At 37.4% G+C, this 25,315-nt stretch overlaps 1 protein-coding gene across 1 annotated transcript in view; it reads left to right on the forward strand.

The window, feature by feature from the left end:
• DLG1 (discs large MAGUK scaffold protein 1) overlaps positions 1-25,315 on the forward strand; it is a 144,264-nt gene that overhangs the window by 6,632 nt on the left and 112,317 nt on the right. Inside the window, 1 exon segment of the mRNA XM_053986145.1 lies at positions 8,235-8,401. Coding sequence (XP_053842120.1) covers positions 8,235-8,401 — 167 coding nt within the window.

Below are 25,315 nucleotides of genomic sequence, written 5' to 3' on the forward strand. Positions count from 1 at the left end.
GCATTTTGAGAGATGGAGCTTGTTTTGGTGCAGGGGGAAGGAATCTTCAAAGAAATTGAACTGTAGCAGCTGACTTGGAGTCTCCTGGCACAGATGGTTTCCTGAATTATAACTAGGCCAAATTTGCAAGATTGTTAAGAGACTGCAGAAGGTGTAGGGCTGACAGTAGAATAACCTCCTTAGCATCGTGTTCTTTCCCCAAGTTAGGGGAGGCTCTAGAGCTCTTTGGTAAAGCTTTTATAAGAATCTTGTCATGTGTATCTTCCCAGCCATACCCTCAAAACAGCTGATTTATTTTGGCTTGGAAATGAAAAAGTCAGCCTAAGACAGAGGAGCAGCAAGGAGAGCATGTGAGCAAATTGTAAAATCACTGCAGCTTTAGGTGGTTTTCAGAAACTTGTGTTAAAATTTGACTGCAGGAGACACACAAGTGTTAATGCTGGAGGAGATGCTACTCTGTGGCACACCCAGCCTTGTGTTGCCACTTCTGCTAAAAAATTACCTTGGAGCCTGAGCTTGCCGCAGGTAGAAGAAACCAATGCTTGTGCTCTCTCATCTGAGCAAAGCTATGCACCTGTATGGAAGCTCAGCTTGGAGGGCTGAGTGAACCCATCCCAAAACTAGTTTGATTTTTTGAATACATTTGTCTGCTGAGAAACATCATCAATCCTATATATTGACATTACCTAGGGGACATACTACAAATAAGGCTTAATAGTGAGGTTTTTGTTGCCACTGAAAGCAGTAGTAAATGCATGCCTTTAAGAAAAAATTACATTGTTGGAGTGGCTGCTGGTTTGCAACTAGTGTTGAGATATTTGGGGAGGGTGGATAGCTTGTTTGTTTGGAAGTGGGTTAGGAGGTTCTTGGGTTTGTTTTTTTTTTTTTTTTTTTAGTCTTAGGCTGATGACTAAGTGTGCATGAGGCAATATTAAATCAGAAAGTTTAGACAGCAGAATATTCTGTCAATTTTCATCTGTGTATCAGTTTTTCCTACCTTAATTCTGGACATAGAAGATGCTGTGGGTTTCTGAAGGAAAATTGGATAGAGACAATGTGAAGCACTTTTTAAGGAAAGACTAGATGTGACACGTGGTATAGCTGACATGGTGGTGTTAGGTCATAGATTGGACTCAACCTCAGAGTTCTTTTTACCAACCTAATTGATTCTGTGATTCTGTGAAGGTATGGTGAAGGAGGGATTAGTAAGCAAAGAGGAGAATATGAATGAGTACCTTGGAAAGTGTAAGTAGTGAGACTGGTAAGGAGTTGAATTTGTCTGAGTGTAAAAAGCACCTAGAGGAATAAAAGAAAACAATTAGATTAAACACGAATTAATGAGAACTGGAAGTGAGAAGTGGAAAATAACCCTGGAATTTGAGGTAAGCAAAGAAGTATGTACAGAAAGGATGTTCCAAGGATAGGACACAATTACTGAAGCTGGTAGAAGAGCTGGGGATCAGTAGCTGGATACTGCAGCTTGTGGCAAAAGATTTTGTGGAACAGACTGTGTAATGAGAAAGCTGCACCAGGAGTTGCTCCTTAAATTTTTAAGAAGTCTTGATTGTGTGCAGCAGTCCTAAAGAAGAAATAGATCCTCAAACAGCCAACCCTGAAAGGAGCTTTACAGGGGTTGTGATGAGGCTGTTTTTCACTTCTCATAGTAAATATGCAAACATTTATTTTTGATCAGACACGCACCATGACAACACAACCATTAAATACACAAAGAGAATGCTTACTTAACTGTGGTCATTGGCTTGGTAAAAGGACATGAAGCTTTTCTTGGTCTTTGTATATCTTTGATCACTAATTACGCACTTTTTGAATTGTGCTTTACTTGTATTAAATGGATATTCTTAGCTTGACATAGCAGATGAAGTAAGCATGCATGATTGAGCCTTCCTTGGAGTTAGTAGGAGTTGCTTTATGACTGAAGAATGAAAGTCTGTAGTGTTGGCAGACTCTTTTGCCTGTTCTGACAGTGATCATGACTCTGTTTTGTCTATATATTCGTTATGTTGGGCTGTTAAGAATTTGGCAGATACCATTTATCTCAAATTGTGTTGAACTGAAATAGCATGCTGACCTTTGTTTTTGTTCTAGTAGTTTTAAGACTTAAGTTTTCAAGTGCTTTGGGTGCTTTGGCAGGAAGCCCTAAGAAATAAAGCTGTCTTTGCCTCCCCTCCTTGATTTAGAGAAGTACTTCATTCATAATGGGATGGCACCTTTTCCTGGACAACACACAGGTAGTCAAGTTCTTAACAAACCTGTTTTTTTCAAATATGGGTAACATCATAAACAGAACCAGGCATTTGTATGTGCTCCATTTAGATGAACAAATGTCTGAGAAGAGGCAGACCAATGAGAGATGACCAAGGAATTGCTTACATGGACTAAACAGAGATAGGTCAATTTCTAATGGAATTCATAAGCTTCTTGGTTGCTTGCAAGTCTGAGGGAGGGCAGTGGCTTTGAGGTTCTCCTGAACAAAGCTGGTATTGAAAAGCTATGTGGTAAAGTCTGTATGGTGAGGCAAAGTTATCTAGTGTTTTGCTGACTTGCTGGCTTTGGCTGAAATTGGTTTATTCTGTTGTTGAAGATCTATCAGAAAAGGAACACCTGTTGAGTGCAGGATTCACTAAGTAGCTGAAGCATGTAAATCCTGGCCCTGCTGCCATGGAGAAGGACCTTGACAAGCTGAGGAAATGGGCTGACAGGAGCCTCATGGAGTCCAACAAGTAGAAATTCAGAATCCAACACCTGGGTAGGAACAATGTGTCACCCAGGTGGAAAGCATTGCTCCAAGAAGGGATGTGGTGGGCCTGGTGACAAAAAGTTGACCATGAACTATAAGTGTGCCTTGGGGCAAAGGTGGTGAACAGTCTCCTGGTCTGCATTAGACAGCCAGCATTAGAACTGCCAGCAGGTAAACCCTCTCTCTTTGCATTTTAGAATGCAAAACATGAATTTAGATTTTATTTAAAAAATGAACAAACAGAAAACAAACATGAATTTCATAAATTAATTCTTGCTCATTTGCAAAGCTGAGGACCTTCAGATGGGGATGCAATGAATACAGCATACACAAATGGGATTGTTAAATTCACATGTATTTTGGTAGCAGTTTACACCTTGGTGTGGTGCATGATGCAAGGACAGCAGTTTACTGGTTTACATGGACAATGTCCAAAGCAGTCCGTTGTAGTAAATGTGTTACTGTTTAAGTTCATGAAATGCTAAACTTGTGTGGAATTTCCTGGCATTTATTTAAGAAAAACCATCTATAACCCACAAATGGTCAAGATGCTTAAGCTGTAAAAATGCAAAGCCCAAAACCAGTTGGTTACTGTGATCATTAGAGGAATGCTTTCAATTTAAAAAAGAATAAACCACAGGATCATTTAAGGTGGAAAGGACCTTTATGACCATTGAGTCCAACCTTTAACACAGCACTGCCAAGTCCACCATTAAACCATATCCCTAAGCACTGCACCTACAAGTCTTTTACAGTCTTTTAAATACCTCTTGGGACTCAAGCATTCTCCTGGACAGCCTGTTCCAATGCTTGACAGCCCTTTCAGAGAAGAACTTTTTCATAATTTCCAATCCAAACCTCCCCTGGCACCACTTGAGGTCATTTCCTCTTGTCCTATTGCTTGTTACTTTGAGACAGACGCTCACCTCAACTACAGCCTTGTTTCAGGTAAATAGTAAATGCCAATGAAATTTAATTGGTTCCCTCTATACCATAATACAAAGGTTCAGTATCAGAAGACTGAAACTAACATCATATAAAAAAAAATTACATGGGGTTGCTTGATGCTTGTTTGAAAACCAGAACATATTAAAAGTTGGTCAGAAAAGAACAGGGAGTGGGAAACTTGAGTTAAAGGGAATCTTTCTCATGGAGGTGTGCAGTGTTGACTGTTTCTTTCTCCTTGCTGTTATATTTTGTTGAGGTTATTGTTGTTTGCTGACATATTCTGTGCTTCACTCTTTTTTCTCTACTTTGCAGTTGCATTTGAATTTCTTGTATATACTGTGTATTTTATATATGCTGGATGTTCTTTTTTCTGTTAGACTTGGAACTTTTTTTGCCCAGTTCTCAGGGTTGGCTTCCTTTTACCAGTAATTAGCAGTTGCTGAGTTGCTTGTAGACATAAGGTCTCTGATACCATTCTGTGTCTTTGTTTTCAAGGCCTCTGTCATGCTATGCCTTTGCTCTTCTATGCAGCTTTTTGTTCTGGGAACATAGGTAATCCATTCCCTACAGAATAACCCATTTTTACTGGTATGTATTAGCTGTTACACACACAAATGTGAATTTGTACATTCAGTCTGTATGTGTGGGTGTACTTGTATTCATGTACAGCTTTTAGTTAGCTTTGGACAATTGTGTGATGTAACTCTGAATGATTTCATATATACACAGAATCACAGAATAATGAGGTTGGAAGAGACCAACAAGTCCAACCTATGCCTTAACACCTCAACTAGACTATTGCACCAAGTGCCATGTCCAGTCTTTTTTTAAACACATCCAGAGATGGCGATTCTACCACCTCCCTGGGAAGACAATTCCAGTACTTTATTATTCTTTCAGTGAAAAATATTTATGTATGCTATTTATGGAACATATGTAGCAAGTATTTATTTGTGTGTTATATAAAAAAATATTTATAGAAATAGGCGTTAGCTCTCACAGTTGTCTGGAGTTAGATGAGTCACCTATCATCTGGTCTTTACATAGTTGGTAGTAGAGTTGGACAAGCTAAAACAAAGCTCTGGGCAGGCCAGGACAAGTGCAGAGGCCTGGTTATTCACTTAACACAAGGCCCATGGCCTGTTATCAGCAATGCCTTGTATGTAGGCTTACACTATTCCCTTAAGAAAATGCTGTTACAGGTATCCCATCTTTCACTTGCAAAATTACGTTTATCAAAAGGTTCATGCATACGTGAACACAATGAGATTTTTTAGAATATGCACTGATCTTAAGTTATCCTGATTACAAGTACTCCCCACTGAATATATAGCAAAAAGTAGCAGATGCTGCACATAACTGTACAAACAATAAGCAGAGGCCTTATGTTTGATTTCTAAGGAGCAGGGAAGAAATTGATCTTAAAGAGTGGTGTCATGTTGCTGGTTGGAATCCTTGTCCTTGGAGGCAGATTCTTTAGCCAGAATTGATGTAGTCTCTTGAAGTGCACTCAAATATACTTAAGAAAAGAATTTGGTTTTGTAGTTATGCTACTCTTTTAATTACTGTGTGGTGGTTTTTAGTGGATCTTCCTTGTAAGGTGGATCTTCCTTGTAAGGTGGATTTGGGTTTCAGTTTGTATTTGGCAGATAACTCTTGTTTGCTTTAAAAGTGAGCAGTTTTAGCTTCTGGTGTATCATGTTACTGGTGAACAAGCCTGTTCAAAGAACAAAACTAAGATGGGTGGAGAATATGAACAATACACCAGCAAATTTCTTTTAGAATAAAAAAACCCAGTTTGTCACCATTCCTTAGCGCTTCACACTACTAATAGGCTAAGAAATACAATTTTCTTTTGCGCAGGAGTCCTCCGTTGCAGAACTGGCGGTCTGTCACTTGTTTTGTATAGGCTTTTATTCTTTGTGCTGTCCAACATATTTCTAATTTGGCTATTTAATGTGGTTTTACTTGTAGGCAGACCAAATTCCAGGATGGCTTTCTCTCTTGCCTACCATTCATCACTTTTTGTCACTTTGGATTCTTAAAACTCTGGGCTCCTATTTTTCAAGTTTAAGCTGTTCTTTTAATATTCCCCTCCAGTTTCTAAATGTTCCCCATCTGTGTTTCCTGTTAGTGTTGTGTGATACCTGGCTTGAGTCAGCTTTCTCTAACTTAGTTTGAGATATAATCTCTCTTGGAATTAATATGGGAGAAAAATGCTGTAATATAAAAATAGCACATCCTAGTTTGGAGAGGGAATCTGACCATAAATACAACTAAAACTTATTACTTTACTACCTGCTATTTGTAATAATTAGAAAAATGTTAGAACTTTTTATATGCTAATGCATCCTCACATCATTGAAGTGTTTAGTACATATTCAAGTGTGTTGAAATATTTTTGGGAGCTGATATATAGCTGTAGACAATAAGAAGGAATTTTCAGGTTTAATTTAGTATGGTCTAGGTTTCTGGCTTTATAAAGGTGTAATCGTCAGCTTTTATTCTTGTGGACCTAATGTGTTCAGGATTCATAGGTGGCTTGCCTATACTTGCACATATTTAATGTTTGCATCTGAATAGTAAAAATGGAAACTTTTTTTTTAGAAGGTAGATATAATCATATAGACACCAAGTTTCTAGAAACGTTGTGGATTTGGACCAACTCCAGGATAAACACAAACTAATCCCCTCATTAAGTGCTGCGTATTATGTCTTGCCATCTTTCAATAGCAAGTCTATTGTGGTGTCCTCTGTGGAGAAGTGGAGGTGAGGTATGGGAAATGCTGTGCTTTTTGAAATGAGAGTTGTGCAGGAGAAATAAATGGCTACCTCCTCTGGCAGGGACTTAAAAGAATAGTAGCAGAATTGAAAATCAGTGTCCTAGATTTCTGTTGCAGAACAGTTGCACAAATAACCCCTTCCCATAAATAATGTAGTGATCTTTCTGGCTTGGTTGCTGTGGATTGCAGCTATAGAATCAACTTAAACCACTGCCTATTTTAATACACAAAGTACTCTCTGTTGGGGGGGAAAAAAAATCTTTACTGGGTGTGCTTGATTGATGTATTGATGTTAATGCAGCTACGAGACAAATTTGCAACTGAGGGAGCTAATGTGAAAAATAGATTTAAAGGCAATTTGTATCTCTTAGGCTGCTTTGCTCCTGTACATCTAGGTCACTTAACGTCTTCTGCAACCCTCACTGCTCTGTCTTCCAATCAGCAGCACTAAGAGCAAGTATAACTTTAAAAATTAATGTAAGCTGTTGGGAGGAATTTGACTCTTGCTCAGAGGAAAAATACAAATGGAATTTGAGAATTTCAATTTTCTGAACTAGTAGAGAGCAGAAGTGCAATGTCTATAGACATTGCAGAAGACAGAAGACTGGAAAGCCAGCAACAGTAGTTGCAACTCTTAGTTGTGTGGTCTTTCTTTTGTGGGATGGCTCTATAAAGGAATTGGTTATTGTTTCTCTGTTACTGGCTCTGGGCTGTTGCTGGAAAGCTACAGAATTGCAGCTTAGACTCCATACTCTTGGCCGGGTCTTATTTCCTTTGGCTTACTGTGCTTGTCTGTTTATCTTCTATGAAGTTGGTGCAATTAAAAATCAAGAGTTTGCAAATATGTTTAGCAGATTTTTGCTTTGAATAAGAGACTAAAAGCTTTACAGGACTTTCATGTGTTTGCTCTTCCCTGAGCCTATACCTTTTCTGATTTTTTTAAAATGTGTGTGTTTATGGATGTGATTGCAGTTGTGGTAGCAAGTTTGATACACCTATACTTCATAGGAATACCTTTGGTACTTCTTTATAGTGTGTTATTTTTATTGAGGCTTCATGGAATGAGTAGGATGTCAATAAATAATGTAATACAGCCAAATTTTTGTTTCCCAGAAGTTTTCAGCTGAGTCTTCAGGGTTATAGAAAAAGCTGTTAATTAGTTCATAACTATGACTGGTAATTCATACTGTTAAGTTTAATCCTATTTCTGGTACTTAGGTTGAAAAAGCAGATGACCTATCCTAATCAATTTTCCCTTTCTTAACTTCTTGCAGCTTTTCTCTCTCTCTTGCTGATTTCGTTAGTATTCTTCTATTTCTGTAGTCATTTAATTGAAACATGTACAAAATAGAGCTTCTAATATTGCCCTTGAACAGTAGATTTCAGTTAATCAAAGGCTACATTAGTTGAAATTTTTTATACCAGAACTTGAAACATAGATACCCATCCCTTCCGCTATTCTGCTGCAGTTATTTCATGTGCTTCTGCTGCTCATGTTATTTCATGTGCTTCTGCTGTTCCTGCTGCAGCTTGTGCTCCTGGGGTCGGTGGCAGAAGCCCAGAGTGAGTGGGACAGAGCGAGCTGTGTGCGCGGTGGGGGACGTTCATGTGATCGTGGTGATCCCTGCGAATTTACCCATGACAGATGAAGCCATATCTCATTTGTTTTGCAGGAGGAAGATGTAGTTAAAATCAGAATGTTAGAGTAACTATCAAGCCTAACAACATTTTTTTTACATGTTTAGATATTCAAGAATTTTATGAAGTGACCTTATTGGACAATCCAAAATGCATTGATCACTCTCAGCCATCTGAACCAATACAGCCTGTGAATACCTGGGACTTCTCCAGCCTTCCAAGCACAACAGTGACATCAGAAACATTGCCGAGCAGCCTTAGCCCCAGTGTAGAGGTATGAGATAGAAATCCGTCTTGTTTTCTTGTTGAGACTATTAGTTCAACATTGTTCTCTAAGTTTCCTTTATTTTATAAAATATTAATTTTCAAAGAAAATGTACATTATTAAGATCAATAGTCATAGGGGATTTAATTATTGAAATGTTTAATAACATGTATGGATTTTGCTTAGTCAAAAATTTATAAACTCGTTTGTCAAATGTACCATTAAGTGACCATTAAATTGGATTTATGCTTTGATTTTGGAACCTCGCTGACAGGTTTAGTATGCTTATACTCATCCATACTTGTGACTCTTGAGTCATTACTTCATTAATTATTTGGGAAATCTGAGGCTGTGTCTTTCTGATTAGTAACCTTTTTAGTCTGATCATAAGAAATTATCTGTAACTTCTTTATCTATGCTCTAGAAGGACTTGTTTTTGAAAACTGTATACAGCCAGTTGTCACTAGTGAGTGGTGAGAAAAATGATCAGGAAAATGCACATTGATGTACATTTTTCACTAAAACAAAAGCTCCCTGCTCAGTTTAAACTTAAAATGTTCCTTGAATATTTTCACATCAGAGCTATTATTTGTCCCCAAAGAGGTGAACCTAGTTTGAAGTGTGCCCTGGAAACTGACAGCACTGGAAAAGTGTGTGAATTTCTCAGTAACTGAAGGCAATGTGCTTTGCTGATCCATTTTCATGAAATGATTGTAGAGCTCAGGAGGGGCACTGGGAGAGATCAGCTGAAGGACTGGAGCTGCAGCTTGTAGGGAATCTTGGGAACTTGTACTGCTCAGCAAGATGAAGGGGCTGGGATGCCTTAATGAGTGAGCCTTTATCAGGGGCTGTTGGGACTGTGGAAGAAGGTTCACTTGCTGCAAATCATAAGTGTGTGATGTGCTAATGAGCTTGTACAGTTAAAAAATGCTTGTGCTCATTCTAGGTTTTTTCAAATCTGTCATATTGAAGTTAGAATGAAATATATCAGAAATGCTTTAAAGGAAACAGTAGATGAAATCCAAAACTTGTATTCTTTTGGAAAGTAAAAAATGACCAGTGGATAAAAGGTCAGCCAAGCCAGGGGCATGAGTTATATATTGCAAAGAACAGCCACTTGAATGTCTTTACATGAGAAAACTCAGCCTAGGCATATTGTATTTTTCAGGTTTGTAAGTAATTGAACACTGAGGAATTAAAATTCTAGTTGAACTTGCAATGTGGGAATAGATTATTTTCTTTGATTTTTTTTGTGACTCTTGGTAACACAAGATTATTATTAAAATTTAAATTGTATGTCTCTGACATACAATTACCATACATCTATTACCTGAAATTGCACCACAGTCACCTGAATGAATTATCATGTTTGGAGGAAATGGGGTAATGCTAGGGTATATGAGAAATAGCATGGAAAAGGCCATTGTGATATTTGCCTGTATGCCATCATCTAAATCTAAGGCTTAGAGCAGTGGAATGTCCCTTCCTGCAGGTATGGTGGGAATGGTATCTCTTAGAAGTGGGAGCAAAAAGGAGCTGTAAACAGGAGGGTAGGCTGTAAACAGGAGAGGCAAAGCTTATTTTGTCTGCTGAGCTGTTTTGAAATAAGCTGGTTCTAATTTATTTCATGTTTGCATGTACAGGGAACTTAATGAGGCAAATTGAGAGTCATTGCAGTTGCTCTTAGTCATGGTGGATGGATGAAATTCCTGAAAATGGCAAATGGACAAATGCTATCTTTTAAAAACAGAATACATAAGAGTAAGGCAGGAGAGGGGGATTTAGGATTAACTGGTATAGGGAATGATTATACAGTTTTTTGGTGGCTCCTTAAAAGTCATAGATGAGCCAAATAATAGCTGTCATAATTATTAATCACAGTTTTGTCAAGCAATTTCTTTCTACTGTGGTAATAATTCTGGTAGGAAGAAACCATAAATGTGATAAATTCTGACTTTAGTGGAGCTTTTGGCATGGTTTAGGAGGTCAAAACCTCTTTTTTATCTTTTGAGATAATACATCAGTTAAAGTTTTTAAAAAAATGCATCCTAGTTGGGGTATTAGTGAAAACATTCTGATTAAATTAGAAATTGAACCATGGGAAGAGAGCTTGCTGCTTCACCAGCTAAGACTAGAATGAAGCCGTGGGCAGTTGAAGCAATAAATGTTCTACATTTTTGCTAAACTAATGGAAGTTACATAGTTAACAATTGGTTTGTCAGAAAAGGTCTGGGTAATTTTAGTCTTAAGGTGAGTCAACCATGGCATGTTAATAGATTAAAAGAACACATTATTGGCATAAGTATGGTGTAAAACTCTTCTGTTTTACTTGGTCTACATAAGGCTTTGCTGGAGATATTGCCAAATTTGAGGTACCATGGTGTGGAAAAGATGTTTAATTTCAGTGCTTAGAAGAAATTGACATGGAGGATCTAAAGCCTGTAAAGAAAGGACGATGGGCGAGGTTTGGTGCTGCTTGAAAGAATTGAACACTTAATTGAGAAAGAAAAGTTTCCTGTATTTATAAAATGTGAAAAAGATAATATTTTGCTCTTATTCAAGATGTGCTAGACATACACTATGGAAATAGATTCACAAAAGCATTTAAAATATTTTCCTGAGCACCAGAATAGCATAGTACATGGCCAGTCTCCCTTTTCGAAGGTCTTTTGAGGCAGCATAATGGTCTTAAAGGGCTTAAATGTTTTGGGGATTTTTTTCATCCCTGTAATGCACCTTGGAACAGTGTAATGTAACTGAGGATTCAGGTTCCTACCAAAACATTTTGTTATTAGTAAATATACTCCAAATTCTAGCAGACTGGGCTTGAAGCACGTATTTGCTGCTATGAGATTTGTCTTATGATGCCACTGTAGGATGTATTCTGCTTCCCCTGTAGGAGAAACAGATTTCTGAAGTGGGGAATAGTGTGTGATGTTAAATCCAGGCTTTGTGATTATTCACTCCCAGCCCCCTGCAGAAACTGTTTCCAGCCCTATGCAAGTGTAGTGTTGTCCTTGGATCTTTCTGTGTTGTAGATGAAGGTGTAACTTAATTACAAAGCTGCATCTTTAGTTTTTTTTTTTCTCATGTACAATTGAACTGCCAGGAACACAAGGCCTTGTCCTTGACACTGTACCAGTGACAACAGGCACATTCTCATGGCAAGGTCACTAATGCACTGAAAGGAAGAATTGCTTGATTTGGGAAAGCTCACCAGAGCTGTGAGTGTCTGTTCTCAGCTGCACTGTTTGCTTCTCCAGTCCAGTCTGGTGGCCATGCTGGTGTTACCTAACAGAACATGATATAGTGTGGATTACTTTATTTTTCCAAGTGGCCTGGACTTGAACATTTATGACAAAGTTACCTGTCTTCCTGCGTATTTTTTGTCTTGAGTATAATGTGAAAATCACAGCTGTTTGGCCTTCAGTATATGAAGGTCAGGTTTTAGATTTACTTCCAGTATTTAAAAACATAGCTGCATATATTGATGCTGATCCCAGTTCATGTGAAACTGAAAGCAAGCTTTTCTTCCAGTCTCTGTCACTTACTCTGAATGCTACCTTGTATTTCATTAGTTAGAATACTGTTTCCATGTTGGAAGGTGAACAAATTTGGAAAACGGTAGCTTGGCATTGGTTTAATTTTTGTTCTTCTAGTAAGTATATCTGAATGTCTTAGTTTAGCTTTCAAATAAATATGAGAATTGTTACGTAAACGTATGTACGTTTTTATCGACCTTAATTCTTTCTTCTTCAATGACTGATTTTTTTTTTTCTTTATATACCTGCTAGGCAATAGTTTTCACTCAATATTTTAAAATTTATTTAAAATTACAAGGAGAAATTTTCATATATTCACAGTTTATATTGCACATACTTGCTGTGTATGTTATGTGAAAATTTGTTTTAATGCTTAATAATGCTTAATAATTTTGGTTTCAGTAATGCTTTTTTAGCTACTTAGGATATTTTAAAAAATGATATTATATTTGGTTTTAATAAACCCAAGAGCATAATAATTCCAGTACAGCATGTGTTTAATCAAGTGATTTGTTTTGCTTGCTGAAATTTACAAGAGACTGAGGGGGACTTGGGCTTAGTATATCTGATTTTGTTCATAGCTGGCTTTTTAAAAATAAATTGTCACTTTTCAGACTTTCAAGGCTGCTGTCCAGTTCAGCGTTAGCTCATTAACCAGACACAAGCAGATTGTATACACTTTGAGATTATTTAACTCTATTCTGTGTCTTGCCAGGCTGGTGAGCCCACAGGTGATATGAATGGAATGGCTTTTTTCTTGCTCAGACATTGTTAGCCTTTGAAGGAATGTATTTCAACCCTGTTTCTTTTATCTTGCTGATATTTTTTTTTTTGCTGTAGTTACTGTGGGCCAAATGAATATTCTTCCAGCTGACACTTCAGTGGTATATATGTGAGAGTTGCTTGAGAGTGGGAATATAATGCCCCCCTAAAGAGATTAAGGATTGAATTACAGGAACTTTCTACACAGCTGACTTTGGGAATGACTTTTTAGCAATGTGTGCTTGTGTATATACATAGAATAGTGGTATACAAGCTTAGGTTGCCTGAGGACTTCTCGTGGCACGTAGCCTGCTTCTGTTTTTTCCTTCCTGCTTCTGAATCCAAGGACTGGAGTTTGAAATCCCCATAGGTTGTGTATTAGAGAAAGTTGGAACTACAGATTGCAAGTTTTCCTGCTCACAGCAATCTGTTTTCTTTTCCATGCTCTATATTTCTTGGAATGTTATTTAACAGTTTTATTTGTTTCAATCTCCAGTAGAAAATGATGGGGGAAAAAAAAAACCTAAAAAAAAAAAAAAAAAAAAAAAAAAAGTGATTCAAGACAGTGATAAAGCAGGAAAGGAATGTTAATCCTTTCAGTACTAGAAACTAGTTTAAAAAAACAAATGTATGCAATCTGAAAAGAACGAATGGTTCATCCCTTTCCTTGTGTACATTAAATACTGAGCTCAAGTGTGCCTGGCAAAGCGAACAAACGTGAAACAGGATCTCGGCGCTGTGTGAGAGCAGAGCCGTGCGGCGGGGAGCGGCCCCGGGAGCTGCTTGCTGTGATCTGTGCTGCCATCTGTAGGTGGGACACTTGTTTGACAAACACGCGAGAAACTCGAATCACTGGAAGAAATCTCTGACCTAACTGAGTAGTGTATTGCTCAGGAAATAGTCTCGTGGCATTCTTTTTTATCTTTAAATCCGTAGGATTTGTTTTAGGATTTTAATTGTTTTAAACCAGAGAAGTTAAGATCTTTACTGTTTAGCTTGAATTTAAAAGTAGCCAGAATAATTTGATTTTAGATGTTGGAAAAAACCCACTGAACAATGTCTCAAAGGAAATTTTTTGCTTTAGGACATGGAACTCAATCTGGAGTCTCTCACAGTTGCATGAGGACACCTTTGTATTTAGTGGGTAATGGTGTCTGAAGGACTTTGGTCTGATCTGTGGTTTTCCCATCTATCTGCACATGCCTATGTGTTTAGTGTCTGGCATGTAGAGACTAGCTAGCTCATTCTCTCCTAGGGCATTTTGCCAAATTCTTTTTTCATACAAAGAAAGCAAAAGAGGAAGTAAGGAAACAGCTGACAGGTCTGCAATTTCAGCTAAAATTTGATGCCAAGGCAGAGTGGAAAGGAAACTCGCTAAACATCTTGCAATTAAAAAATAGCTCAGTATCACCTATGAGGTGTGAAGGATTTTGACCAGCTAAGTCTTGAAAATCTCAAGAACTGGAAATGCGAAACTTCTGGTCAGTCTGTTCCAATGCTTGACTATCCTCATGATGAAAAAACTTCACCCTATTTTTGATTGAAATTTCTGTTTCAATTTATTTGTATTTCTAGGGTTTTTCCATCATGCAGCATGGACTTGGCTTTGCCTTCTGGCTAACCCCAGTGTAGGCACTGGAGGGCTGCTTTAAGCTTGGTTAAAGAGTTCAGAACCTAAAACAAGCCCTGTACCCTCACCCTCTCTTTAAGGGTCAAGGCTTCCGAAAACCCTCTCACCATCTAATGGCCATCTGCAGAACATGCTCCAGGTTATCAAAATCCTTGTATTGAGACCTCAAAATGGAAGTGTTTTAGATGCCCTACTCAAAGTGCCAAGCTAAGGGGAATAATAGTTATATGTTACTACTGGCTGTGTTTCTGTTAATGCAGCTCCTATTCACCTCCTTTGCTGCTAAGGCCTGCTGCAGGCTTGTGTTCACTTTGCTCAGAATCTGTCAATGTGAATATTTTGAAAAGGGATAAAGTTAAACTAACCTCATTTTCACCTACAATATGGGAGTTGTCTTTGTTTACAAAGCAAACAGTAATGTCTTCATAACCTTTTTAAAATTATGATAGTTTTGTATAACTTCTTAATAGGATAAGCTGATGTAGTCAGGAGGAAAGAATTTCGTATGTCTGGTTCCGCGTGCAATGAAAAAATCTGTGTTTAATCAGTAGCAGTTTGTATTCAGAATGGAATGGTACCTCAAGCAGTTAATCAGGATCTTAGTGGAAGTCTTGGGAGGAGATACTTGCATATGTAGAGTACATTATTAAAGTGCAGGATGCTCTAGTTCTGTTTTTCTGTTTCTGAATTTTAACTCAAATATCTTCACCTTCACCTTACAAAGTTATTCTTACCTGTTGTATTAACAAGCTGTTCCAGTGAAAATCCCTGACCTGTTGTACTAGGTTCAAATACCTTCTTTGCCTTAATATTTATAAAGATTCAGTATTGGTTAGCTTGGTGATATGCTATGTCTGATTGTTGTGCTCCTTGTTATTGTACTGGTCCTTTATGCCTGTATCTGTATGTGTGTATTGCCCATTATTTATATCAACTCCTTCTCTGCACACATGATGTGCTTGTTTCATTGCAGCAGCTAGGATAGTCCTGGGCTACTCAGGAGCTTCATTGCTTTCTCTGTGTTAACTTTACAGTGAGGAAATGGTATTTGGCTTGCTATATATTTTGCCTTCAATTCTTGAAATCCAGGCTGTTTGTACAAGGAAAAGAATGTAAGTCTTGAACCAAAGCTGAAAAAGTCTTCCAGGGGCAGGCTTCTGATCAAAGTGAATTCAAAAGCAAATAGACGAAATCCAGATGCTCAGTTCAGGATGTATACACAAGCAGTAAAACTCTGCTGTTTCTAAATGTCTCAGTTTAGAAGTAAATAGAGAACTTACAAATTCACTTTTTAAAAAATCTAATTGTTTTTTATAAACTTGTAGTAATTACATCTTGCAGCCAGATTCAAAGGTAGCTATATAAATTATGACATCTTACTCTTTTAGTGCTTTCTTTACTAAAGTAGCTGAGAAAATGCTTGCAGATATGATAACGCTTGATCTTTACTGAGTCTTTGATATGTCTCCTCAAATATGCTGAGGTTGGGCATTTGACATTCCCTTGCGAGGCTGAGCTGAGCCTGCTTCTCTGGTTACACCTGTGACAGCTCTGTGTTGTGTGGCTTTTCTCATAGAATCCAAGAGCAAATTAGCATTTAAATAACCACATGAACTTTTAGATTTGTGGATAGATGAAGAAATTATTCATCTGCAAAAGCAGTATTTTCCAAAGCATTGTTCTCATTTGCATGATTTATTTCTATGCATAGTTTATCTGTGCATGAATTTTCCTTTATTTAGTTATCTGGTGGCTTTGTAGATAGAATCTGCCACACTGGAAAAAGAATAAGCCTGTGAAGGTACAAAAAGTGACTGCCAAACATAACCTGAAAGAATTCATAAGTAATTAAAGGAAAGAAAAACCCATCTCTTAGTTTTGTGTTAGAATCATCCTTTGTTTTTTTAATGTTAATGTCACGAATAGTGGTGAATGAAAATGCATTTTTGCCTCTGGTATAAAATAGTTGTTACTGTGATCACTTGGAGCTGACAGGGCAGACAGATTTATTTTTAATACAAATGAATGACTTTGAAGAAATCACAATGTTTCTCACAAATTCAGTAGAATCATAGTTATTTTAATGACTAACAGCACTGTGTGAAAATGTCTTACTCTTCAGTGTGTGAAAGGATGACTTTTCATGCATTTCATGATTATGATTCAAGTTTTGATGTGTTCTTTAATATCTTTCTGTTCCTTCTCAAAATACAATTTAAAGGAAAGAAGGTTCTAAGTTATTTTATGAAATTGTTTAGTTACAGTAGTTTTACTTCTGGATTTTTTACCTATATCTCATTTTGAAAAACTTTCTTCTGATCTCTAAAATTTACACATACTTGCTCATTCAAGGAATTTTATGATTTGTTTTCTAAAAGCTGTATTTTTTTTTCTATATTATTTTCAGAAAATGCTAAACCTCCTGAATGTTTGAGTCTTGGTCAATATTTTTTTAGCATTTATTTCTTCTATATACAGTATTTCCAGTGAAAAGGCTGTGGAAACTGCTTTTGGGCTAGGAAATACTTTTTTTATGCATAGTGGTCTTGAGTGCTTATCTCTCTGTACACTATATTTATGAAAATGTGTATTAATGTTTGCCACAAAATCTTTTGGTCTACTGGTATGGAATTATTTCCCCTCTGTGTGGACGTTGTTAGCTGAAGATTGGTCTTGAGAGAGCCATGTACAGTTACCAGAAGGACTTTAAATCCATCATAGTGGTGCAGTGCTTGGTGAAGGGCTCTAATGTGCCTTGGTTGTGCATCCTGCTCTGATTTGTGCAGTGCATATGTTGCTACATTTCAAACACACTTGTTATGAGATGACTTTGAAGTGTTTAGAGTGCCTGTTCATGATGAGCAGCTTGATCACAAATCCTTAGCAAAGAAATGTCTTTTCCTCACCTCTCTGGATAGGGCTCTTGTATATCTCATAGTCTGCATTGGAGCTTGAAGGAAGCGCTTGCTGTGAAATGGGTCTTGGGTCTTGTTGCAAGGGTGGTGGCAAGTGGGAGAGGAGAAAAATGATATGATAATGACCCTTAGTTCTAAAAGTATCCCAAAGAAGGCAAGAGAACAAAAATTTGTGAATAAAAGTGATTGATTTTCAACATAAGCTAATTGTAGCCAGGATTAATCTGCAGAAGCTTAATCTTGTACGAAGGTGCCTGAGAGAAATTTCAGGGATGAGCAGGATTATTAATATTTTGTCCTTCATGGACAGAGCATGAGGGACAAGCCAAGTTTCCATGTGCTATTGGGGTTCCTAGAGGTGTTTGTGCAAGGAGTGTACGTTTGGACTGACTGCATGTCTTGTATTAGTCATTGAAGATGTTTCTGGCCTAGACACTGGACATGTGCCAAGCTACCTAAAAATGCATTTCCTTAGTTTTCCTTAACTTTTTGGATACTTGTACTTTGTTAATGTCTCCAAACCTTACAGTCTTCCCAAAAGAGTACTTGGGAAATGCAAGAATTTCTTTGTGAGATGCCTTTTGTGCATTCAGCTATGAAGGTAATCCCTCCCTCCCTTTTCTGACACAGGAATGTTTCATCAGCCTAATTTGTTCTTTTTTGTTTTTTGAAGTTAGAACTTTTAGCCTTCTGTCTGGGTTCAGCTAGTTTCAGCAGTCTGAAAGATGCATATTTTTCCCACTGTTGCTTTGTAGGAGTGAGAACTTCACCTAGGTGGTCACAGCAGAAATTCTTCACAGATTTTATAGACAGTGTAAAAATGAAAAATATCTCTGGCTTGTCTTGGACATACAAAGTAAAAATCATCATCTTAGTGGTTGAATGGTGTAAGATTTATCTTAAAATTCCATTCAGGTTTGTCCTATACAGATATCATCTGCCCATAAAATAAAATATGTGATTTTGGAAAGGTTAGTTTCCTTATATACCCACTTCCCCCCCAGTATGTATAGAAGAGCTGGGAGCAAAGTTGCAGAAAGTTTAAAGAGAGTGCTCTAGATACACAGTATATTCTAGAGTTGTTTTGGTGCAAAATACAGTCAGTTGTACATCTTGGGGTAAAAGCAAAATCATACAGATGAGATTTAATAGCTTGAGATTACTCCTAGAATTTTTTTCAATATACTTCATTGTGTATGCAGCAAAGGTGTTAAATGGGGGACCTAATAGGACAAGATAGTGGGAACTGAGTTTTCAAGCTGCTTTCAATGCCTCTTGTGGGAAATTAACGTAATAAGGTTCTTACCAATGTATGGAACTGCCAGCTTAGTGTTTCAGAGTACACAGGAGGTTGTTTTCTGCCCAAGAGTTAGACTTTTCCCAGCCGTGCTAATTAGGCTGAGAACACAATGCCTGCACATTCAAACTTTGCCTTGTCACTGCATTACAGCCTTACAAAAGGAAATGAAATTCTGGGTTAATTCAAGGCTCAAAATAGCATTTCTCTTGCAATATGCATTACTCTTTCCTTGCCACTTTCTTCTCTCCCTGATGTACATGGAATATTCCATTCATTACTGCTTAGGAAATCAGTTATTTTGCAGTCTGCAAATGCTGAAATGACGTTAGAGGAGAAATACTTGTTTGCAACCAAAACTATTTTTGAACAAACGCTTCATTTTAGAAATTCTAGCCAGCTAAGAAAAGCTGAATTGAGATTTTTTGCTGTAAAATAATTTTTGTATTGCATTTCATCAAATGATTCCCTGTGATGCTCATGTGTTAGGTAATCCTGACAGAGGAGTATATGAAACAGAATACGAAGAGGTATTTAACTGCTATGGAACAGGATTTGACATCTTTTGTAGAATATTTGCAAGGATACATTTAAGTTTTTCAGATATAGATAACCAAAACAGGTTAAGAATTTTTCATGAAACTTAAAGCATTTGTATTTTAGCCTGCTGCTTTTTCTCCACGGTGTTTCTACCTCTGAATGAATCCAAAGGGAAACCTGGCACTCACTCAACTGTTTTGACTATTAAATAAGTGTGCTTTTTCTCATTCTGTTGAGATGGTGTTTAGCTGTGACTGAAAATAAACCTTTTAAATGTTTGGATATATACCTGCTATGCTGAAACGATGGATTGCTTATGCATTGTAACAACAAAGGTAAGATGATAAAGCTTTTGATTAATGCCTACAATCTTGGGAAGTTCTTATTGAATCTTTCTTCCAGTTTTTGCTACCTGTAATGAAAATTCCTTGATGGTTTTCTTGTGTTGCTCTTTTTTAAACTTTAAACTGCACAGATCGTCAAAATAAATTCCATGGTTGTTGCTAAGAACAATCATAGATGTTAATGCTTGGAAGAGCTAATTATGCACATATTGAAAAGTGTAGTAGAATGATTTTTTTCTCCTCATTCTGCAGTGAGGCTTTGTAAAAATTCACTCTCTTTAAATGTACTAAAACAGTAGTTTGCTTTTTATTCCAGAATAAGAAATTCCAAATGATGTTTTACATAACCTTTATCAGGACATGTTTAAAATAATCTTCAAAGAGAAGAAGATGAGTCTGGCAAGCTGTGTTAGGGATGGATATATTTCAAGATGCTTTATTATTTTGACATCTTGCTGCTTTAAGATGAAGACACCCAGATAACTTAGTCATTACTTCTGTGGTACGATAAAGTTTTATGTAAGTTTGTTTTTAATACAGTCCACTTGTAACTGCTAAAGATAAAATCTGATGCATAAATGTAACATTAGTACTGTGCTCGTGAAATATGGACTTGATTAGTTTGGTTTTTTGGAAGCTTTTATTTTCTTTCAAGTGGTAAAATTGTTCTGTGTTGTTCCCTTTTCCCTGGATGTTGAGATAGATGCTAGTTTAATATTTTTTTTTTTTTTTTGACAGACTGATTTAACTTCTAGCATTCTTCTGGATAATTTGAAACCATAAAACTTGCTTATACAAACTTCTCCTTCTCAAGAAGTAGAATAAAATTGAACATCTCTAAGAATATTAGGTGAATTTAGTGATAGCTTTTATAAAAGAAAAGATGCTTTCTGGGTTTTTTGACACAAGGAGGCAAAGGCTGACTGGAATGAATGAAATTATCTTGTCTCTCGCTAGCAATGGAGTCTTTCTGGTGTCTGAACTGTCTGAGTTCTTTTGGAAGTTAAATATACCCGGTAAAATCATGTTTGAGTGATATGAATTTGTGGCATTTTGGCTTTATTTATTTTAGAATATTCTCTTTTGTACAGTGAGATTGGGATTGGATATTGATTGCTTCATTTCAGTTATATTGATATATGCACCTTAAATTTTACTGTACTTATTTTAGAAAAGGCAGAGCTGTCATTTTTATAACTCAAGTGCATATCTTTAGTTTCATTTTGTGCATTTGTTCACCTTCACATATCTACTTGTCTAAGAACAGAAAGACAATTTATATGGAAAATTAAGCCAACAGAAAACATTCTGTGAAAAAGAGTTGTTTTCTAGTGAGATTAGCCTAGCTCTGTGCTGCTAAGAAAGTAAGACTGCTCAGAGAAATGTTGCACAGGAGAGGGAGAGATCATCTCTGCACAGCACAGACTTACATGGGTTAGACTGATGGTGCATTTCCACCTGGAGCTATCAGCACTTCATCCTTCCTGCCTGCTTCTTGTGAAGTTTTGGCCTCATTTAATTAAATGCTGCTGTACTACCTTGTAGCTTCAACTAAAGCTGTTTAAAGTGGAGCTTAGAAAAGAGCTGTGTGGTTCCCTGTGTATCTGTGTGTATCTAATTACTTGGAAACTGTGGTCTAATGAAAAGTACATTCCTTGGTTTTGTGCATAAACCTGTATTTCAAATCTCAAGAAAAATCAATGCATGTAAGGCAATTTTGAAATCAGCATTAATGTAATATATGATAGGATTAGTAAAAATGTTAAATGCTTCCCCTTTCTCTACCTTGAGTGGAGGCATAGTTGAAACAATTCATTGTTACTCATTTCTGAGTAGGGAAGAGAAGAATTTGGCCAGTGTGATGAATTTTCTAGTGGATTTCAGAAGTCTTTTGTAATTTGATCTTTGATATTTCTGTTTTGCTTAGTTCAGAATTCAGATCTAGTCACAATAGGTGAACAGGTTGTTAAACTAATTTCTGTCCTGTCTTCAAAGATTCTAACTGGTTTACTTTGCCCAAATCTAGTGCAAAGAATACTGATTAATACAGTATTTTTTCCTCCTTATGTGGGCACATTGGCTTGATGTAGGTAGGCAAATTTGCATCACTGCAACCATGGATACTATTAAGAGCAGGCACGTGGGCTGAGCTTACAGTAATGATTTTTATTTAAGTCACAGTTTTAAATGAGTTCATGGCACTTAAAAATACAGAATATGAAAATTTATTGATTCTTCCAGAAAAGCAATTTTTAGCAGTCATTCTTAACTTTGTTCCATAGTATACTTCCAGTAAAGGAGTTGAATTTAAAATGACAGTGATCTAGAATAGCTTTAAATAATATATCTAGCCTGACAACTGTGAAAAAAACAATTGCTTTGTACCATTTTTATTTCAAAATACTAAGAAGCATCCTTCTTGAACTGCTCCGGAGCAGTATCAGTGTGGTGCAGTCCTTGTTTCTGACAGTAACCAAACTCCAGTATTTCAGGAGAGGAGAAATGTATAATGCATCAACCTGTTACTAAGGTAGAAAGGTGAAGGGTTTTTTCCTAAGTTGTAAAACTTAAACCATAAGACCTCATAAATTCTGAGTCTGAGCTCATGATGTGGCTGCAAGGAGCCTGACCACAGGAGCAGAGTTACAGCTGTGGCTCAAATGGGAAGGTGACACTGAATTTGTGTGATTCCTGCAGCTTTCCTCACTTGGCTGTGCTTTCACTGCAGTTCAGAGTCCCATTCTTGTTATAGTCAGTTTTTGGAATTTGCCTCAACTTAAATGCATTGTGCATAATTGAATTTGCACTGAAAGTGATCTTGTCCAACAATCTGCTTAAAGAAGGGGCAGCATCAACTTAGACCAGGTCCCTCAGGGCTTTGATTTGGTTTTGTTTTCCTGCTGTGCACAACAAGGGCCCAGTTTTGTTTTCTTAGTGTCTCCCCTTAGATATGAGAAGGCTGTTATCAGCTCCTGCCCAGGGCCTTTCTCTGGGTGAACAAGCCCAGTTCCCTGAACCTTTCTTCATTGTGCTTCAGCCGAGTGACCATTTTGGTGGTTTTCCACTGTACTTGATCCTATATTCCAGGTTTACAAGTGTTTGAAGAAACATAAAGAGAAGTAGCAATGCAAGTTTTAGCCTTCTGTATTAAGTACTGTATGCATAAAGCCTGAAAATCTCAATGTTGGTAGGAAATGTGAGAGGCAATTGTGTGAAAACAGAAATAGTGAAAAGCTAAGCTTTTATGTATAAACTTGGAGAAATTACTTGGTGGGCCCAAAGGAATTTGTTTTCTCAAGTGGAGGAACAAAATACAGAATTTTGAATTTAAAATTGTTGATGAGATGTAAATGAGTTATATGGACAACTTTTACACTGAAAGCTTAAGAAATGCTTTCAGGACTTAATTGTACACAACAACTCTTCCAAGTTGGCTCATGTGAAAGACGTGTCATAATGGGTTTTGGCCAAGGACTTCATTTTGCCAACATTCCATGTCCTCACTAAAAAGCAAATTGCTTTCCAAACACATTTGATTGGATAAATTATAGTTACTTGGTGAGTCAGTTGAGTAATACTAATAGTAAATCATTTGCCTTTGCTATGTCATCTGGTTACAGTGTTGAAGAAAAGGGTGCAGAATCAGTCATAGAAGCTTTGGGAAGTGAAAAAATGGTGCAACTCTAATGTTGGCAGCATCTGCAGATGGTATGATATTGCTCTTGCCTGTAAGCTTGATGTACAATGCAATGCCAAAGAAACAGCTGCCTACTAGGTAGTTGGGAAGTGTCAAAATCAAGGATAGTTGTCTGCAATCTAAAGGACTGGCCAGCTTTCCTGTGGAATAGGAGACCAAGTGTGTGATGAATGTTTGCCATGTTGGATTTAAAGGGTGTTTGACAAAATCAGTGAGGAATACATGCTGAGAATACTGATCTGGTGGTCATGCCAGGAGAAACAATGTCCCAGCTGCCTGTATTTGTGGTTGTGAACAGCCCTTTAAAAAGTCTGAAGTTTTAATATACAGAATGAACTTAGGCAGAAGGTCATGCTTCTAATCTCTACAGGGCAAATAAAGAAACCCAGTGCAACATCAGATAGCTGGTGGTTAATTTTAGAGGTTGTAGCTAAAGAAATTAAGAAATACTGTGTTTTGGATTCTATGGATGGAAAGTGGTTTCTCAGAGTTTTGAAGATGAATATGTTTCAAGGTGATTACTGATGACACCAAGAGTGATACGGGTGGCAGAGAGCGATGATGGAGGAAATGATGAAGGGGCCTGATGTACAAAATCTGTAAAAAAAGCTGAAAAGCTGTATGAGGAAGTAGGAGAAAACTTTGACTAACTTAAGGCAAATCATTAATAGAAGTTTACATTGTTACTGTGAATGGATTACAAGGATGTAATAAGCTTTCTGCATTTAACTTCTTTCTAAGGGAGTTCTCTTTCTGTTAACATGTTATTTGGCATTCTCCCAACCAACAGCAGTTTAAGACTCAAGAACTTCCTGAGCCAGAGGCACTTACTCTGTAGTATTCTTTGGCTTTCCCTTAGGTGGATTATCTAGTCTCATCAAAATGTACATGGAATACAGACCAAAGGTATAAATCTGTGCTGTTTGTTTCTTATACAGAGCATCTTCTAAGTTAATCTTTGTTTACTTGTGTTTGCTTGCTTTCTCTATATGGCTGCAAGCATACAGGGTTGTTTAATTGATAACCCAGAAGTTAATAGGATTGTGTTGTTATTCATGCTGGCATCAGTGGTGTTGGTATTTGCTGGAGTTTGTGTGCTCCAAAAAACTGGATACCAGGCACCCAAGATGTTTATATGCAGCTGATGAATTTTACACAAAGCTCTTGTGTTATTGTGTGTGTTTGTACTTATTTCTCCTTCTGCTTTAAATGAAAAAGCTGCTAATAAATACTAGAAATAAATGACAAATGGGTTGCATTTGGTTACTGCACCAGGGAATTGGACTGACTCTGAGAACATGGTGTGGAACATTTTTAGAATGGAGATGCTGAAAACAGTAGTAAAAAAGGAGAATAACTTTCTGAAATCAATCTTAAAAATAAGACCCCTTCAAAGCATCTTTGTAACTCCATTTGCCTGCCTGGAACTGTGTGGATTTATTTGGGAGGAGCTGAAATAGATGATCATAACCTGAGTAATTTTCTAGGTATGAATGGCAGCAGAGTGGTGAAGCGTTCATTCCTGATCACTTTTGCTTTGCTGACCTTGTTTACTTTGGGAAAAGAATTCAATCTATGGCTGCATGAGTGACTGTGAAACCCAGTTGGTGCTGCTGAGAATGCTTCTACTCCTTTTTGTTCACTGCTCACCTGCTAGGAACCTGGTAGAACTCTGTATGCTTTTCTGCTGGCTATTGAGTAAAAACAGCTCATGGGAAAGTCAAACAAACACTAGGACATTGCAAGATAGCTGCTGGGATGGAGAGTTAACTGTTGAGCAGTTGATGTGATTCAGATGCCTATGGAAAGGCAGGTAAAATGGTAAGACTTAACAGCTCAACACTTTAGGAAGGTGAGAAGAGCAGTGATTCTCTCTGCAGCAGAATCAAACCGTTTGCTCAGTTTGGCTGCTGCTCATGGAACTGGACCCTCTGAGTGAGTAACTTTGGCATAGTTTCCTGTTGTAATGAAAACAGTGGGAGAAAATAGTGGGTGAATAAATGTCGGGTTGTTCGAAGTTGGGCATATGGTCTCCAACACGATTCCTTCAGTAGACAGAGCTATTTAGGTTTCTTGATGGCAAAAACCCCAAAAGGCTTCCTCTCTTATTTGAAGTGAGATTCCAGGATGGCTGAGCTCACTGGCTGATTATCTGGTATGCACTAGTCAGATGTGTTTTACTAGCCAGCACTGTGC

Source organism: Vidua macroura, chromosome 10 (genome assembly GCF_024509145.1).
Source record: "Vidua macroura isolate BioBank_ID:100142 chromosome 10, ASM2450914v1, whole genome shotgun sequence".
NCBI classification, from domain to species: Eukaryota; Metazoa; Chordata; class Aves; order Passeriformes; family Viduidae; genus Vidua; species Vidua macroura.